The sequence below is a fragment of the Micromys minutus genome (assembly GCF_963924665.1).
Source record: "Micromys minutus genome assembly, chromosome: 10".
NCBI lineage: Eukaryota > Metazoa > Chordata > Mammalia > Rodentia > Muridae > Micromys > Micromys minutus.
This window is the reverse complement of record NC_137979.1, coordinates 24,158,534-24,177,111: the sequence shown is the minus strand read 5'-3', so window position 1 is coordinate 24,177,111 and position 18,578 is coordinate 24,158,534. Positions and strand designations below refer to the sequence as shown.

At 45.8% G+C, this 18,578-nt stretch overlaps 1 protein-coding gene across 1 annotated transcript; it reads left to right on the top strand.

Annotated features, from left to right (window-relative positions):
• Window positions 1-1,966: 1,966 nt before the first annotated feature.
• Window positions 1,967-17,978, top strand: CYB5D2 (cytochrome b5 domain containing 2). The gene is made up of 4 exons (XM_080923385.1): window positions 1,967-2,435; window positions 8,257-8,397; window positions 13,993-14,179; window positions 17,743-17,978. The coding sequence occupies exons 1-4, from the start codon at window positions 2,186-2,188 to the stop codon at window positions 17,954-17,956; spliced, it is 792 nt and encodes a 263-aa protein (XP_080779511.1). The 5' UTR covers window positions 1,967-2,185; the 3' UTR covers window positions 17,957-17,978.
• The last annotated feature ends 600 nt before the right edge of the window (window positions 17,979-18,578 follow it).

Below are 18,578 nucleotides of genomic sequence, written 5' to 3'. Positions count from 1 at the left end.
CATGAACATCCTGAGAATTTTGTTTTAATAAGGACCTTTCACTAAATGTCTGTGGTATATAATGTGAATGCATATATGTTTTACACCTTTGAGACAGTCCTTCTCAAAGACAGTGTAGCCCAGGCTGCACTCACACCATGCAGCTAAAGATGGCCTTGAACTAATCCCCTGCCTTTTCAAATTCTGGTATTACAGTCTTGTATCACCGTATTTTTCAGAGTTAGAAGGCATTAAAGGCAGATTTTAGCGGGAAACTTATAAAATATATATGTAGGCATTTTTATTATTTGCAGACAACATTCTCGAAATATTTCATAAGCCTCTGACTTAGAGGAAACAGAACTTTTAAATGATGTTCCCAGTGACTGTTGGTTTCTTGCTTTACACACAAACCATTCAATGACTGAGAATCTTACATGACTTACTCGTTGAACACCTTTTGTCCTAACATCTCAGAATTAGTAAGATTTCAGGGAACAGAGTAATGAGGACCGAAAGGGGGCGGGGAAAATCAAGAGGTTTGTGGGATACTCTCAGTTTTGCTAATGGAATGATTTATAGGGTAACTGTGTCAATGTTTTTTCCAAACTGTAAACCAAAATGTTCAGTACAGATATGAGGAGAAATTTTATAAGTACAAGAAATCTAATGGTGCTTTATTTTTTTTAATATTTTAATATTTACAGCTACAGTTCCCTATCAACTTGAGGTCCGATAACGGTTTAAATGAGTCTGGAACAAGTTCATCAATGATCTAAAATCAAGTGTGTACTTGGAAAAAAAAGCAACTAAACAAGCAAACAAACCAACTCCCCCCCCCAAAAAAAAAAACCTAGTATTTTACAGCCAAGAATAGCCTGTAGAATGAGTCTTTTCAGTGTAACGTTACCTTCTTTCAACATTAGACTAAAATGGCTCTCTACAGGATTCCCGCACAAGCCAATAAAACAGAATGATTTTCATGGCCACTCCCTTCATCTTTTCACATCCTTTCCCGTAATTGTGTTGCTCCGATAAAGTCCAGAAAGCAACTAAGCCTGTCAACTGCACAAATGTCTGCCTACCACATACAGAGACATTTCAGCTTGTTCCTCTCTTTGGAGCAAAGCTAACGTAGCCTGGACTTTCCACACCTCTAGAAAAGGCGAGAGACGTAGCAAAATTCCGAAGTGATGCACTCCGAATGGGTTCGGGCAACCCCATACTTCCATTCTAAGAACACGAGGACCCCATGGCTTCCTAGCTAGCCTCTGCAAAGCAACCGCCCACCTCTTCAGGATCTTATCGGCGACCACCCTGCTCCCACCCCGCAGTCGCCGCCAGCCCGCCCTGACCTCCTCGAACTGCTCGCCCGAACAGCCAGCGCCTCGAGCCTCCAGCAACTCCCGGAACTGCTCCAGGGTGACGGATTCTTCACCGCGGCCCAGCCGCTCTTCCAGCCAGCGCAATAGCGCGCCGTGGTGCCTCGACACCAGGGATTCGCAGGGTGGTGCCGGCCGCAAGGCAGCCGCTGCCTCTCGCAGCCGGGCGGGTTCCAGCAGTGCAGCGGCGGAAGGCAGCGCCGCGGCCGCAGGGCCGGGGCCGGGGGTCGTGCCAGAGTCGGCAGCCCAATCCTGATGTGGGCTCCAGCCCTCACCCCCGGCGGCCGCCGCTTCGTCTTCACTGCTGTTACTCGGAGCGTTCCCCATGGGGTCTCCGTCTTGGGTGCTCGGAGGTGTCACCGCCGCCTCCCAGCCACGACCTGTCAACCTCCGACAGCTCCTGGCGGGCGGGGACGGGGTGGAGACCACAGCGGCGGCAGCGACTTCCGGCTTCCTGGCCGTCGAGCGAGGCCTGATGTCGCAACGGAGCCGTTAAGCGGATTCTATTTGCTCACGACAGCTAGATGAAGCCCTAGAACACGCCTGTTAACCTGTGAGTCCACGTCTAGCCTCCTTTGCCGCCATCTTTGTTGAGGGCGGATAAGTTGTAAGCCAGGACGGTTTTGGCGTAGTTCCACTTTCTCCTCCACGCTTTAGGTCCAGAATCTATGCTAGAAAAGAAAAAGAGTCGGAGACGAAGAGTAAACTTTACTGTGAAGACTGTCAGTGTCGCGCTGCTGACGTCACGCCCGGCGTCTCCGCTGTCTTAGTTGCGGCTTGAGAGGTGGCTACCTCCGAAGTGTGTCTTGTGTGTTGCTGTGTCGATGCTGAAAATATGCGGGCTTGGTGTGGTGCTGAGCCTGGCAATGGCGGCGGCGGCTGTCATGGCCGTGTGGTTGATGGATTGGTGGGATCCCCGCCCCGGTATTCGCCTCTTCGTACCCGAGGAGCTAGCCCGCTACCGCGGCGGCCCAGAGGACCCCGGCCTGTACTTGGCACTGCTCGGACGCGTCTACGACGTGTCCTCGGGCCGAAGGCACTACGAGCCTGGGGCTCACTATAGCGGCTTCGCAGGTATCAGCGAAGCTCTCACACCTCTTCCTCCTGCGTGGGCTCGGAGCCGCCCGTGCGGCGTACGTTCGTCTAGTAGTTGATTCCTCCGCGCCTCGTCACCCCACATTCCTCAGATTGCTGCGGTGGGAAGGACACGGTCTTGGTTTGCAGCTCGAACGCAACTGTGCTAGTTATGTTCCTGCACGCTCTGTGGGACTGATTTGGAGAAAGATGTATCTCGTTAGTGGTTACATTCAGCAGTCTACCTGTTCTCTTTAGCTACCTTGCTTTCAGTCGCTTTAGACTGATCCGAAATAACCTTTCCTCCACTCACCCCGTTTCCCCTAAAATAATATTTGGGTCTTTTTTAGTTGTAGTAGATGCACTTGTCTGCTTTTCTTAAAAGACAGTGAAAAACAAGTGGGGAATGAAGTTAGCACAGGAAAGCAAGTGCCTTTTATAGTCTTAAAATACCCCAAATAAGCCAGAAGTGGGGTTTGTGCTCCCAGCAACTGGAGTGGCTGAGACAGGAGGATCACTTGAGCTAGAAAGATCCATTGAGCCAGGAATCTGTGGCCAGGCTGGCTCTAAAACAAGACAGAACAAATCTTATAATAAAAGTGGGCATATTAGCTTTCCTAACAACATTTATCAAATTAACTTTAACCCTGCCCCTTAACAACTAAATGATGTTGTAATTTGTAATGAAAATGGGATGAAAAATGTAATTTGACTAGAATCCTTACAAGATATGAAAACTACAAGCCTAATAGCTTTAAATTTTATTTTATGTGTCTGAGGATTTTACCTCCTTGTGCATCTCTCGACCACCTGTGTGCTTGGTGCCCAGGGAGGCCAGAGAGCTTTTCAAATCCCTGCCAACTAGTATAGATGGTTGTGATCTGGGCGCTGGGAACTTTGGTCCTCTGGGGGAACACAGACTGCCCTTAACCACTGAGCCAACCAACTTTCCAGCTCCCAAGCTAATTTTTAAAGATAATTGGTTTTCTAGCTAAGGGGACTACCTCTCACTTTATTTGGGGAGGAAGAATTCAGGGCAAGGCTGGTAACTAGGTCGATGGAACATTCAAGCTGTCCACTGGTCATTTAGGAGAATTGGGAAGCTGCGTTTAAATACAGATCACTCCCTTCCTTCTCTCCAGACTTTTCAAACAGTCTAGCGTGGGAAGGGACCCAAGGCATGAAGACTTACAGGCAACGCTAGACTGGGGTGGAGATTTGATGTATATATATATAAACACTATCATAGCCCTAATTTCAGAACATTTTGCTCATCCCCAAAGGAAACTACCCTTGGGAATTCCTGTGTGCTTTCTCTTGCTACTGATTTGCACCTTCTATAAATAGAATCACATACCTCACACATGTCCTCTTCTAGTCTGGCTTTGTAAAAGTAACTTTCATTCACCTGATGTAATTGTCGTCTGGAAAGCTTACTGTCTCCTGCTAACCTAGACCTTGTCCTGCATGCTTCTAGCCCCCAAACAATCTAACCCAGGCTTAGCATGTTTTCACCCTTGGTGACTTACTGCTGCCTAAGCTCACTCTTTCTAGCTCTCTCTGAGCTCTGGCTGGCTGGTTCAACTCAGCTGTTGTAGCTCAAACTCCTCTCCAAGCTGACTCCTCATCCTCTGTCTTCTGTCTTTACCTGTGTCTAGTTTGTTCTCTCTTCAGCCTGTCTCTGTACAAATGCACTAATAAAACTGCCTCCCCTTTCTCCCTCTGCAATGCTTCCTCTCTCTTATGTAGCCTCTCTTTTCTCTCTCCTGAGAGCTGGGCAGATCCTATCTCTGATTCATTCTGTCAGATCTTTCTCTGATTTGTTACTTTGTCTGCCCCTTAGTTAGAAATCACTTTCAAACATGGTCTCTTCGATCTACAAACTAACTTTATCTTCATTGTTTGGGATTAAAGTTGTGGACTAAGGGCATTGGCTATATTCCAGAGCAGCCACATTGCTGGATTAAAATTTCTCTGCATGCCTTTTACTTAGTGTAGAGATTTCTAAATTCACTCATATCACATGTAGCCTTTTTTAAAAAAGGCAGGTCTTGCTGTATTGCCGTGGAACTCACTATGGGAATCACACTGGCCTGGAGCTCAGTATGCAGCTCATGCTAGCCTGGAGCTAATAGAGATCCACCCGCCTCTGCCTCCCTTTGTGCTACACCCAACACTCATTCTTTTTCAAGATCAAGTAATACTGCAGGTGTAAATACTGCATTTAATAGGATTTTGGGTTATTTCCACTTAAAAGTTTTTATTTGGTAAGTGTATATGCTTACAGTGTGTGTGTGTGTGTCGGCGCGCACACTCATGAACCATAGCATGGGCATATAGAGATCAGAAAGAAATTGAGAGTCAGTTCCCTCCTCTTGTTCTTACTTCTCCCAAGCTGTATATTTGAGGCTGGCTGACCTGCAGGCTTCTGAGGTGATTCTCCTGCCTTTGCCCTGGCTGGAGAACTGTAGATTACAGATGCACACCACTGCATTTGACTTCTGTGCTTCTGTTCCGCTGATTGACTCCAGTTGTTAAGTTTGTACAGCCCCCGTTTGTATCCACTTAGCCACAGTGCTGGCCCTATTGTCACTCCTTGTAGATAATTCTGTGTAAACACTGGGGTGTAAACACAGGGGAATATGTTGTGTGTGAATATATGTTGTCAGTTCCCTTAGATGTTCTGGCTCATTTGAGAAACTTCCAAATGGTCTCTAATGTCTCTGAACCATTGTATATTCCCACAGGGATGCATTTGAGTTTCAGTTTGTCTTCACACCCTTGCCAAAACTCGTTACAAGTTTTGTTTTGTTTTATAGTCCTGGGGATTGGCTGCAATGTGTCATACATGGTAGGCAAGAATTTTATTGCTAAAACACACCCCCCAGTTTCTTCCCCTACTTGCATTTTTTTAGACTAAGTCTCATTATGTAGCTCAAACTGCCCACAGAGCAATTCTACCAGGTGCTGGAATTAGAGGAGAGAACCGGCATTCTTGGCTCTTAATGTCTTTCTACTGTGGTCATCCGAGTGGGTTTAACATCTCCAATGTGGGTTTAAACATCTCCAGTGTTTAGATTATAAGCATGCACTGCTGTATCTGGATTTCTGTGTTGGTGCCAGAAATCCAAACTCAGGTCCTCAAAGTTGTTAGGCAAATACTTAATTGACTGAGCTATCTCTTATTAAAATCCTGTTTTATGATGCTTTAAAAGGAAAAAGTAAGTTTTACCAGAGCTTCCAACCTAGTCATGGAGGAGGAAAGAGAGGAAGACAGCCCAGTAAGTTACAGAAAAGTGATGAGATGAGGTTGGTGGCAAATACACTGAATTACGGGCTGTGGGTATCCTCATAAGGCAAAGGGAAGCACTGAGGACTTTGGTAGAAAATGACATTTTTGGTTTTGGTTTAAAATGTCAGTCTAGAGTCAGGCTAGGTGGCATGTACCTTCAATCCCAGTATTCAGGAGGCAGAGACAGGCAGACCTCTTGAGTTAGAGGCCACCCTGGACAGCCAGAACTATACAGGTACCCTCTATCGAAAAACCATAAATTATCTTTATTTATGTATATGAGTACACTGTAGCTGTCTTCAGACACACCAGAAGAGGGCATCTGATCCCATCACAGATGGTTGTGAGTCACTATGTGGTTACTGGAAATTGAACTCGGGACCTCTGGAATAGCAGCAGCTCAGTGCTCTTAACTGCTGAGCCATCTCTCCAGCCCCCAGCACACATACTTTTAATCCCCATACCTGTTGACAGGTAGACCAGTGTCTGAGTTCTAGGCCAGCTTAATCTATGTAGCACGTTACAGGCCAGCTAGAGCTACACAGTAAGATCCTATCTCAATAAATAGATAAATAAACCAGTCTAGTGCTGTAGACTGATTTGCCAGTTAGAAATGCTTCCGCTCTTATGAAGCACCTGAATTTTGGACTTAGCACCACTGCCAGATGGCTCACAACTGCCTGCACCTTCAACTTCAGGGGAACCAATGCCCTCTTCTGGCCAACTCATGCATGTACTCATATACACAAACCCAAACATGCACACATATCTGGCATACATATAATAATATGCATTCATATAATAATGAAATAAAATACTAATCTGAGTGTTACCTGGAGAATAGTTTGGTAGGATGAAATGTGGTCCTGTGCAGTATTTCACCTGAGAGATGATGGCAGAGGTGATGGTCTGGTAGCAGGTAGAGACAGTGGATGAATACAGAAACTAGAGAGAAAATAAAGATTCAGCACTAATTAGAAAGGAGGGATAAAAGAGGTATCAAGTCTGCAAGGATAGACTGGGCAGCTGTTGGATAAGGAACACTGAATGAGAAGAGATGCCTGTTTCTTGGGGCTGATGACCAGTAGCTCAAGATAGACCCTTTGGATTTGTGATGGTTGTGAGACATTGAGTAGATGCTGGGTAATCAAGCTCAGGGAATGTCTAGGCTAAACATAACTTAGATATAGGATCTGAAACCATGGGGGTGAATAAGATGGTCAAGATTGGATAGTAATTGATCCCTAGAACTAAAAAGACAGTAAGGTGCTGGGGAAACCAGGAGTGGAATAAGTCAGGAAAGCCAGAAGTTATCATTTTGAATTTTATCAATTGAATATTGTTGAAATTAAATAAAATCTGATGGGCCAGGTGTGATGATACATACCTTTATTCCCAGAACTTGGGAGCCAGGCAGATCTCCATGATGAATGCCACTACGATGAATGCATATGTGATGGAAGAGGTCAGCCATGCATGCTTGGTGGGACTGGAGCCTCCACAGCTGTGATGGGTGTGAGAGAAGGATGCAGCTGATGGAGAGATAGGTAGGGTCAGCAGGATGCAGTGCAACAGCCCGGAGCTTGCATGGACTCAGCCCCTAACACCCTGTCCAGCCACGCAGTCACCCTGACTCTGAACACTGACAGGATGTTCAAGATGAAGAATGGTCTATTTATTGGATTTGAACTCCTCAAAAACCCTCCATGGTCCATACTTCTCCCAGAGGCCATGTTGGTCCATGGTTCGTGCTTTGGCCGAGGACCACATTGATGTCTGAGGGCCGTATTGCCACTGGAAACCAAGCAGAGGTCCTTGGCACATGCTGATGCTGGAGACCACATGATGCTCGTGGTCAGAGCTATTGCCAGAAACCTTGTAGAAACCCTGCTCTCTGGCTGACTATAAATGACAAGGAAGCTAGTCTTGCAGTGCTGTTAATGACTGCAGCCACACATTTGAAAAAGGAATGTAGAAGTAAGTCTTCTGTGAACACTCCATCCCAATCTCCCCTCTCCTCCTAAAATTAACTTAAAAAGAAGCCATCAAAGAGAACTCTTAGAAGTCGTGATAGGGATGCTCAAGTGTGGCTCTCCACAGATGATAGCTCTGACAGACAGGTAGAGAAGGACTCGGTTTTTCTTAGGAGGCTGCCACTGGGAGTTTGACCATGCTCCAGTGTGTATTTGAACAACATAAAATAGACCTGGTTTTTCCCCTTCTTTTTATGGTGGGAGGGCAGGGAGGTCACATGGGATACAGAACATGGGAGGACCAGGAAGTAAGTGTGATGTATGGGATGGAAGCAGGGTGCATCATGTGAAATTCCTAAATAATAAAAATGCCATGTTGGAAAAAGGAAACAAGTAAATGCAAGTCCATGATCGTTGAGAAAAATTCATGTCCCCTGTCCAGGAGGGCCCTGAAAAGAATAGGGGTTGTTAGGGCATGTTTCTTCAGAGAACAGGCGTTCTCCTCGGCACAATATTGTGATTAATAACTGAATCCTTGGCAATTTCTTTCCTGAAGGCCGGGATGCATCCAGAGCATTTGTGACAGGAGACTATACTGAAGCCGGCCTTGTGGATGACGTAAATGGCTTGTCCTCCTCTGAGATACTGACGCTGCACAATTGGCTTTCATTCTACGAGAAAAATTATGTATTTGTCGGTATGTAATCCTCAGCCATTGCCATGGATTTTGGTTGTTTGTCTTACTGTGTTCATCAGTGTGTCTGGATTCTTTAGGAATTAGGCTCAAGGTAAAAATGTGAAGCCAGCCTGGGTTTTTCATGTTAGCTTCTTGCTTTAGTGCAGGAGTTGTGGGTCATCTTGGGAGAGGATTGCCAGGCCTTGTGCTTTGGTGTCAGTGGGCCCAGTCTGTCATCTGTGTTGGACACTAACAGCCAGGTTCAAGAGGCATCCTCCGTGTCTCCAGCAGTCAGAAAGGCGTCACACCGCACGTATGCAGTTCTGACTGTTCCATTTGATTGCTCTCTGATGAAACAGCTCCTGAGTGAACTGTTTCTCAAAGGGAAGCTATGCTAATCGCATATCCATCCATCCATCCATCCATCCATCCATCCATCCACCCATCCATCATCCACCCATCCATCATCCATCCATCCATCATCCATCCATCCATCATCCATCCATCCATCCATCCATCCATCATCCATCCATCCATCCATCCATCCATCCATCCATCATCCATCCATCCATCCATCCATCCATCATCCATCCATCATCCATCCATCATCCATCCATCCATCCGTCCGTCCGTCCGTCCATCCATCCATCATCCATCCATCCATCATCCATCCATCCATCATCCATCCAGAAATTCATGTAGCCCAGGGTGCTCTCAAACTCACTACGTAGATCAGGCCGGCCTTGAATTCCTGATCCTACTGCCATCGCCTGAGTGATCACATCACACGTGTACTGATGGCAGCTGTGTGAATGCTGCTGTGCGGGGTCCTGCACCACAGACAGTGATCATGACAGCCACATGTGGGCATGTCTGACTCTTTTCAGATACCAGTATCCCTTTGCCATTGGAATGGGTCTAAATCAGAATTTTTCTGCCCCTAATTTAAGCCTCTGAAAGCTTGCTTTCATTACTGCTTGTGCTTCTAATTGGGTGATTTCTTAAGAGCTGAAGTGGGTGCCTTGCCGTCCCACCCTCCTTAACCTCATCCTCAGCCATTTTTAGCCTTCCTCATCCCACATGTCTGTGCTCAGTTCACCATGAGGTTGTCGAGTGACTGTTGCAATGTTGCTGACCTAATGAATGAAGTCCTGAATGCTATGCAAGCTTCACCTCTAGCTCCAGCTTTTAAAAATTCTGTCAGCTTCTTAGAAAGTCCCTGGTCCCCAGGTCCTACATCTGTCGGCTGCTTGTGGCTGGCTGGAGCTTCTATCTTCAACCTTTATTAAACATTACCATATTCATCTTCACCTATGTTCAAGTGGGTCATAGTCATTCTTGAGGCCTCGCTTGTGTTTTATGGTGAGATTTTTCTTGTTTTTTTTTTTTTTTAAACAGTCTCATAGCCCAGGCTGGTCTCAAACTTGCTGTATAGTCAATGCTGTCACTGAAGTCCTGATCCTTGTTCCAGTGCCCCAAGTGTTGGGACTCTGGATGTGGGTGTACACACCATGTCCAGCTTGTTTCTTTGCTTGTTCAGTTGGTTTTTTTGTTTTTTATTTGAGATGAAGTCTGACTATGTAGCCCAGGTAGCCTTGGACTTGCAGAAAACTGCCTGCTTCTGCTTCCTGAGTGCCGAGATTAAAAGCATGAGCCACCAAGCCTGCAGTATTATTTTTATTTTTGTTTTTACTTTGGATGTTTAGCATCAATTTTATTATAGGACATTTCTGTTTTTAAGACTATTTTTCCAAAATAAAATTTTATTTCTATTCGAAAAGTGGGAAGAAAGGATTGCAGAAAAATTAGAATGGAATCCTATGGGTGGGGCTGGAGAGATGGCTCAGTGGTTAAGAGTGCTGACTGCTCTTCCAGGGGTCCTGAGTTCAATTCCCAGCAACCACATGGTGGCTCACAACCAACTGTAATGAGATCTGATGCCCTCTTCTGGTGTGTCTGAACACAGCTACAGTGTACTCACATACATGAAATAAATAAATCTTTAAAAAGAAAAAAAAAGAAATCCTATGGGTGAACAAAGGATGCCATACCAAACACTATGAGCCGATTTTGGAGGAGCAAACTAGAAGTACTCCTGATGTGCTTGGGAATGAGCCAACCACAGAAACATGGAATGTGGTGGGGCACATGGTTAGAAAGGCTGTGGATGCACTTAAACAACTTTAACCGGTGTTAACAATGGTGATCCTCATGGAGACCAGGAGTCAGTATGGTCCAATTCCTGCCACGGTTTTGGCATAGGTGCCATCTGAGATGCTCAGGGACATCGGAGGACGAAGGCAGATTTTGAAGGTGCACATTGACTTGAGCACAGTTAAGAATCTGTCACTGCAGTTGCCCAGCTGGACCTCAAGGGAAAATTCGGCAGTTTTGTTGTGCTCTGGAGTCAGAGATTCAGCCAGTAAAGCTGTTGCTGTAGCACAGTGTCTACAGCTGCATTTCTGCTCCCTCTCCTTAGACTAAGACTGTCTAAAACTCAACAAGATAGGCTCCTTCCATACAATACAGAAGTCAGGTGTAAGTCTACCTAAATACTTATGATTTGGCACTATGGCCCTGTCCCTCCATTTATTCCTATAGCAAACATTTAAAGAAAATGGTCTATATGAAGCCGTTTTAAGTACTGGGCCTTGCAGGACACTTTCTAACTAAGCAGACACCTCTGTACAGGGCTTTAAATAAAACCATGCGATGCATGCTGTGGGCTTAGGTACCTTTGGAGCTGGTGGCCAAGGGAGCCTTCTTAGAGGGGTTAACGGCAAAATGAGCCTTGCAGAAGCCTTACAGAAGAAAGGGAATCCAAACAGATTTGGGGAGAGTGGAGCAGTGTAGGTGGTACTTGAGGTGGGAATCAGCAGGGCCTCCTCAGCTAACAGAGAAAGCTGTGTGCTGGAGCCCACAGAAACAAAGGAGCAAATGACCTGAGAAGAAGCAGGGTAGACAGGCGGAAGCCTAGTGGCTGGAGAAGCCTGGAGGCCCAGATAAGAGGTTTGTATTTTATTTGTACTTTGAGTAGCTACTGGAGGGTTTTAGTGAGGCATAGAAATGACATGTAGGATTTAGGGGGTGGGGGTTGTTTGTTTGTTGTTTTTTTTTAAAAACAGGATTTCACTGTGTGTAGCCCTGAATATACCAGAACTTGATCTGTAGACTAGGCTGGCCTCAAACTCATAGAGATCCCCCTGCCTTTGCCTCCAGAGTGCTGGGACTACAGGTGCGCACCATGACCCCAAACCCCTGGCATGATGCATGTTTAGAAAGAGTACTCAAGGGGCTAGAAAGATAGACGTCTCTGTGGTTCAAAGCACTGGCTACTCTTTTCAGAGACCAGATTCAGTTTCCAATAGGAATCCCAGGACTTCATTCATGCTTTCAAATTCCTGTCCCCTATCAACTTCCCTGTGGTGGTTTTCAGTGAGAAATGTCTCCCGTAGGCTCAGGCCTTTGAACATTCAGTTTCCAGGTGTCCCAGTTTCAGACTCTGAGCACCACATGGTAGCTTACAATCATCTGTAACGCCGGTCCCAGTGATCCAACTCCCACTTCTGATCTCCATGGGCACTGCATGCATTTTGTACACAGACATAGATTCAGGCAACACTTATGCACATAAAATTAAAAAGCAAAAAGAGCACTAAAATTAGGCCTATAGTTCTAGCACTTGCAAAAACTGAGGCAGGAGAATCAAAAATCTCAGGGTAGCCTACATTAGAAGTTAGGCCCTGTCTTGAAATACAGTAAAGTAGTAAGGTAAGAATGTACCTTAGTAGCAGAACACTGTTTACCACGTGGGAAGCCCTAGTTCTGATCTGAGCAATAGGGGGAAAGCCCCCAGGTGCTCTGCGGAGGAAGCATGGTGGGAAGCCTGAGCTGCAGCAGAGGCCTGCTGGAAGGCCGTGTCTTAGTCTGTGTCTTAGATAAGGGCAGCAGTGGAAACTGACAGCAATGGAGAGAAATCGGAATTCATTTCTGAGGTAGAACGAGCAGGAGTTGCCCATTAGTGAATGGCAGGAAGTGGTCTGTGAATGTGAAAGTCAGGAGAGATCCACAGCTCTAACACACATGGGCCAGGGATGTGCTAGTTTCTGTTGCTGTGATAAATTACCAGAACCAAGGTAACTTTATTTGGACATAATGGTTTCAGAAGCATAATGTCAGGGGAGGCTAGGCAGCAGGCCATTAGTCAGGAAGCTGAGCGATCACACCTTTAAGTTTAATCAGGAGGGAGAGAGAGTGTGAACTGGAAGGGAAGCAAGAATGTAACTGCTCAAGTCCCTCTGTCCACAGGGAACAGACGTCCTTCAGCAAAGCAGCACCACCAATGGGGAACTGGGTTTTCAAGGGCCTGAGTCTCTGCGGACATTTCTCACTTAAAGCTACCACAGTGAAGCTGGTAAGGGACTGTAACTTGGAAACATGAATGAAGTCCTGGGCTTCCCACTAGAACCCAAGTTCAGTTCTGTTTTCTGGGACTGATTAGAGGTTGGACCCACAGGTTTGAGACAAGGAGCTAAACTACCTCCTACTTGATCAAACCTCTCTCAGGTGTTTTCTCCACCCAGTACAGTGGGGCCTTATAAGGCCTTTTGCATCTTAGGACTTGGAAACATCAAACTGTGGCACCCAAGGAAACAAGCTTTTCTGCCATCCTATATGCAGGCTGAAACCACTTTGTAGTTTTTTCATAGCTTAGATAATAAGAAATTTTGAAAGCCTTTTCTTTCTTTTTCCTTTTTAAAAATATTTATTTATTTTATGTATATGAGTACACTGTAGCTGTCTTCAGACACACCAGAAGAGGACATCGGATCCCATTACAGATGGTTGTGAGTCACATGAAGTTGTTGGGATTTGAACTCAGTACCTCTGGAAGAACAGTCTGTGCTCTTAACCTCTGAGCCTTTTCTCCAGCCCTTGAAAGCCATTTTGAACAAAAATTAATGTCCACTCTCTTATGTCCACTGAGGACTGTGCCAGAAAAAGATGGTGGAGGTGAAAGCATGGTCTCTGAGCTGTTCTAATAGTCCTGTAAGACAATGTAATTTGACATGGACACAGAAATGTCAGCTAATGAACTATATATTCACCCACCGTTTACTGAATACTTAATGTTCCCTCAAGCTGATAAAATTATACATGAGTCTGCTTTCAGGGAACTGATGTCTGGAGGTGACAAAGATTTGGTCATTTTCATCCTAGTAGACCACACCTAGATGACTTTTCAGCCCCAGGTAACCAGAACCACAGATTCTAAACTCAAACTAACAAATGGCCCTGATATTGACTCTCAAACTTCCTGCTGGAACTTCACTCAGTCATCTGCATTTTTCTCATTATTCTTATCTTCAGAGCTCTCACAGAACAGCTCACCAAGCTTTGAACACTTAATGGCTTTTCTAGCTCAAAGTTCCAAAGTTCCTTCTACAACCCTCCCCAAAACAACATAGTCAGATCTGTCACAGTAATACCCCAAATCCTTGTACCAATAGGTCACATTGCTGTGCTGAAACACCATGACCAAAGAACTTGGGGAGAAAGCAGTTTGCTTGGCTTACCCTTTCATAGCTACTCTGACTTTTCTCCCTATGATCCCAGGAAGACTGGTTGGAAGGTTCTACAGAAAGGATGGGCTGCCCACTTCAGAACTTACCCAGATAGAAGTCATGGTGACTAAAGGCATGGAGGCAAATGAAGAGGAGCAGAGAGAAAAGCAGAAGTTCCCTCCGTGCAATGCTGAGTGGAGCTCTGCTAAGGGCAGCAGGCTCTGGTGCTCCCAGAAGAGGTGAGCAGTCCTCCCCTCTGCCCCTCCCCCTCTCCTGGGTCCATTTTCTGAGCTACTTTTTCATTGCCTATTTATTCTTCAGGGAATCCACAACTGCCTGCTAACCTAGGGAGCTTACATGTGCTATGCATGTATGGTCTTCTGAGTTATATTCATGTACTTATCACTGTGATCAAAACACCTGAAAGAAACTACTTATGGGAGGAAGATTCAATCATACCCTTCATACTATAACTCAATTGCACCCTTTATGATGACAGAGGGTACACTTCAACATGGCAAGGAAGGCACAGTAGAGCCATTTGGTCTGTGGCAGTGCAGGTGTGTGGGTATCAGTTCTCACATCACTACAGATAGAGAAGCTGAGGCTGAGTCAGAACCAGAGCAGATAGAACCTTCAAGGCCTGCCCCAGTGAGTCATTTCTCTTAGTGAGGGCTCAGGTCCCCAAGGTTCTACAACCTCCTAAACCTGCACTAGCAGCTGGGGACCAAATATTTAAGTATTCCTGTTGGGGACATGTCATATTCAAATCATAAGATAGGGAATTGAGAAAAATCCTAGTAGTAGGACCTTTAACATCCAGATGAAAACCTTAGGGTTGAGACATACATTTGAGACTTGGGCTTCTTCCTCAGCTTCAATCCCCCAGAGATTCCGCTAAAGGAGATCCTGGTCTGGGAAGTCCAGGTACTATTTCTTTTCTTTTTTAAAATTCACTTTATGTTATGTATATGTGTGAGTGTCTCTGTTTGCATGTGTACCATGTGTATGCAGGTATTTGTGAGGCCAGAAAAGGACACTGAATTCCCTGGAATTAGAGTTACAGGCAGTTGTAAGTGGCTGTATGGATGGTGAGAATCTCCCAGGTCCTCTGCAAAAGTAGCAAGTGCTTTTAACTGCTGAGCCATCTCCCAACCTATAAAGTTTCACAATTTCCTTTCCTTTTTTAATTCTTACTTTTAATTGTGCATATAAAGGGTTAGAGAGGGCTGGAGAGATGGCTCAGTGGTTAAGAGCACTGACTGCTTTTCCAGAGGTTCTGAATTCAATTCCCAGCAACCACATGGTGGCTTACAACTATCTGTAATGGGATCTGGTGCCCTCTTCTGGTATGTCTGAAGACAGCTACACTGTATATAATAAATTTAAAGGGGGGGGGGTGGTTAGAGAAATGTCTTAATGGTCAAGAGTACTTGTTAATCTTGCAGAGGACCTAGCACCCACTTGGCAGCTCACAACAATCCATAACTCCAGTTCCAAAGGATCTGAGGCCTTCTGACTTCTGCAGGCACCAGGAACATGTGTGTACACATATATACACACAGACACTCATGCATTAAAAAAAGAAAAAAACCCATGTTTATGTATGGGCATGTGCTAAGAGCCCGGGCAGCTAGAGGTGGTATGCTCCGTGGAAGGACTTAGGGAATGTTGTTGTGAGTTGTCATTGTGGGTGCAGGAACCAAACTCAAGTCCTCTAGAAGAGCAGTGTGTGCTCTCTTTAACAGCTAAACTCTCGCCATCTACCTCAGATCCTATTTCTTGGACTGCTTCTGCCTATTCAGCCAGAATGGTCCTCAGTTTCCTGTTTGTCAGCACAAATTATTCCTACCTGCAGGAGCGTGGGGTAGAAGTCAGACCCATTCTTTGGTGCCCTTCGGTACTGTTTGATTTTTATTTTCTTTGCAACACAATCTCATATGGAGTACATAGATTTTGGACTGGCCTTGACCTCTCTATTTAAGGATAGCCTTGAACTTCTGATCCTGTCTCTACCTACAGGAACTACCAGTATCCATAGCATCATGCCTGGTTTATACAGTGCTCGAATCTGAACTCAGGGCTTTGTGCAAGCTAATCAAGCACTCTGCCAACTGAGCTACATCCCCAGATTGTTTTTAAAGCACTGCGGTAGCTGGAGTGTAGCTTACTGAATAGTGCTTGCTTGGAACGTGGCCCTGGGTTCAATCCTTAGCACCACTGAAAGCAAAGCAAATAAAATAAAAATCCTTTAAAAAAAATCAAAATAAAATAAAAGTCAAAACCAGAAAATCCCTGGCACCCTGCATTTCTTGCAAGTGCAGGCCGGATGGGTGTCTTCCTGTGCAAACAGTACCATGAGCAGGGTTACTAAGCACATTATAATAGAGATTTCTCCTTTAATCATCAGGTCAGCCATACTTGAACTTAAGCTTAGCTCTTTCACATCTCCTTTACAGCTCTGGTTAAGGGGACAGTGGGAACTAGAAACTGAACAAAGCTCTCGGACCTAAAGGATCAGATTAACAGTCAACTCTGAGGAGTGGGGAGAGAGGCCCCATTCCTATGTGCTAAGCTGTGTAGAGCTGCCTTCTTACACCAGGGATCTGTCAACCATTGAGTGGATAGAACATACAGTGAAAGCCAGCAGCTTTTCTCTGGGTGTAGCCACTGTTCTCATCACCCATTCCTTCTGCTTTAATTTGGGGAGTAAAGTAAAGGTTCAGGAAGCAAAACTTTGAAAGACATGGCTTTTGTGGTACCACTTAACAGAGGACAGTCTGGGACCTGGGTGGCTTTCTTGGGAAATAATTCTGGATACAGGTGTCCTCAGCGAGTACTGGCGATCGATGTAGGAGGTACCCTGTGTGATGTAGAGAACCCTGTGGTATATAATTAGATGCTCCCTGTACTCCTCGAGAGCCTTCCCTTCCCCCAAGATTCTGTCTCATGAATTTCCTTACATTCGGGATGGAGTTGCTCAGGTCCTGCCTTCCTATACAGTCTTTACAAAGTATTCCCAAACCTCAACCTATCGCAAGAGAAAGGAGCTCATGGCAGGAACCAGGTGTAAAGATAACTGGTGGAATAGACAGCTGGACAAAGAAAGGAGGCATTTTGGTGCCTAAACAGCCCTGCTCATGGATAAGACACAGTGAAATGGTTTGTGACAGGGTCAGTTCCTCTCCCCGACAATGATGCTGGTCCAAGCACTGGAGCCAATATGAAGGTCAGTTTCATGAGTTTCACTTTCCTTCTGCAGGGCCTCTGAGTTGGCCAAGGATCAAATGCAGTACAGTGAAATGAGTTAGGTTCTTCTGCCCAATAGGAGGTTGCCAGGGTATGCTGGCCCAACATGGAATTCTCTTTTCCTGAAGCCTGGCAATCTCAGGAGGCAGCTCTATTCAGAGTCAGCACAGGTGGCTGCCACACAGATGTCAGGCCCACCCCATCAAAGGCTCCAAGCCTTAAGATAAAGATGCTGCTCAGCATGGATGTAAGGGAAAGAGGAGCAGAGATACTCACTGTCCCAGCTACAGCTCAGGAAAGTGCTGCTGCTGCTGCTTGAGAAAGAATGGGGTGGGCAAGGGTACAGTGAAAGGGACATGGCCTCTGCTTCCCCCTGGAGAAGGTATTGTTAGCATTGTGTGTGGAAAGCCTGAAGTAGGAGACCTAGGTCCCAGGATGAGGTAGGAAGTGGAATAGAGGGCCCTTTTTATAACTCCTTGCTTAATGTTTCCTCCTCTCACCCCAGGGCTTGTAAGTTCATACCTTTAAGAAGTCCTCTTTCCTTTTTTCCTAGTGGAGGTGTGCACAGAGACTGGATCGGTGTACCTAGGAAGTTGTATAAGCCAGGGGCCAAAGAGCCACATTGTGTGTGTGTGAGAACAACTGGCCCTCCTAGTGAACAGCAAGACAACCCTAGACACTCAAATCGTGGGGACTTGGACAACCCCAACTTGGAAGAATACACGGGCTGCCCACCGCTGGCCATCACATGTTCCTTCCCTCTCTAAGATGGTAGCCTGTATGATGCTGCCACATGGAGAACCTTCCCTAGATCTTATGCCCTAGAACGGCTCCTGGCCTGAAATAGGAGTGTCAAGGACTCCAGCCACACTCTGCAAATGTGGGTCACAGTTCTACCAGCTGTGACAAGAGCCTGATAGCCCACCTCATATGGTCAGCTTGTGTTGACACTGTTTGGAAACTCTGTCCCGTCATCTTCCTTCAGAGCCTGCAGACATTAATGAACACAGAGAATTAACGTACAAGTGCTTGGATGAGAAGTCTGAGAGCTCCAGCGGGGACTCCCCATAGACTCAGTGCTGCCCCAATCAGACTTGGCCTCTGCCATCATGCCAGTCCTGCTGGTACTTGGAGCAGCAGCAACACAGGACTGTGACTCTCAGTGGAAAATCAGGCGTTTTCCAAGATTTTGCACTTTAGTAAAATCAAGGTAACTGTTCTAAGTCACAGGAAAATTGACTAAGCTCCTAATTTCTGACATTTGTGACCTTTCTAAAACTCTACTCCAAGGCAAACGTGAACGTATGGACTCCTGGAGAGCTGGGATGGTAAGTGAGACGAGATAATCAACTAGAATAGCAGGTTCTCCGGTTTGACTCACACAAAGAA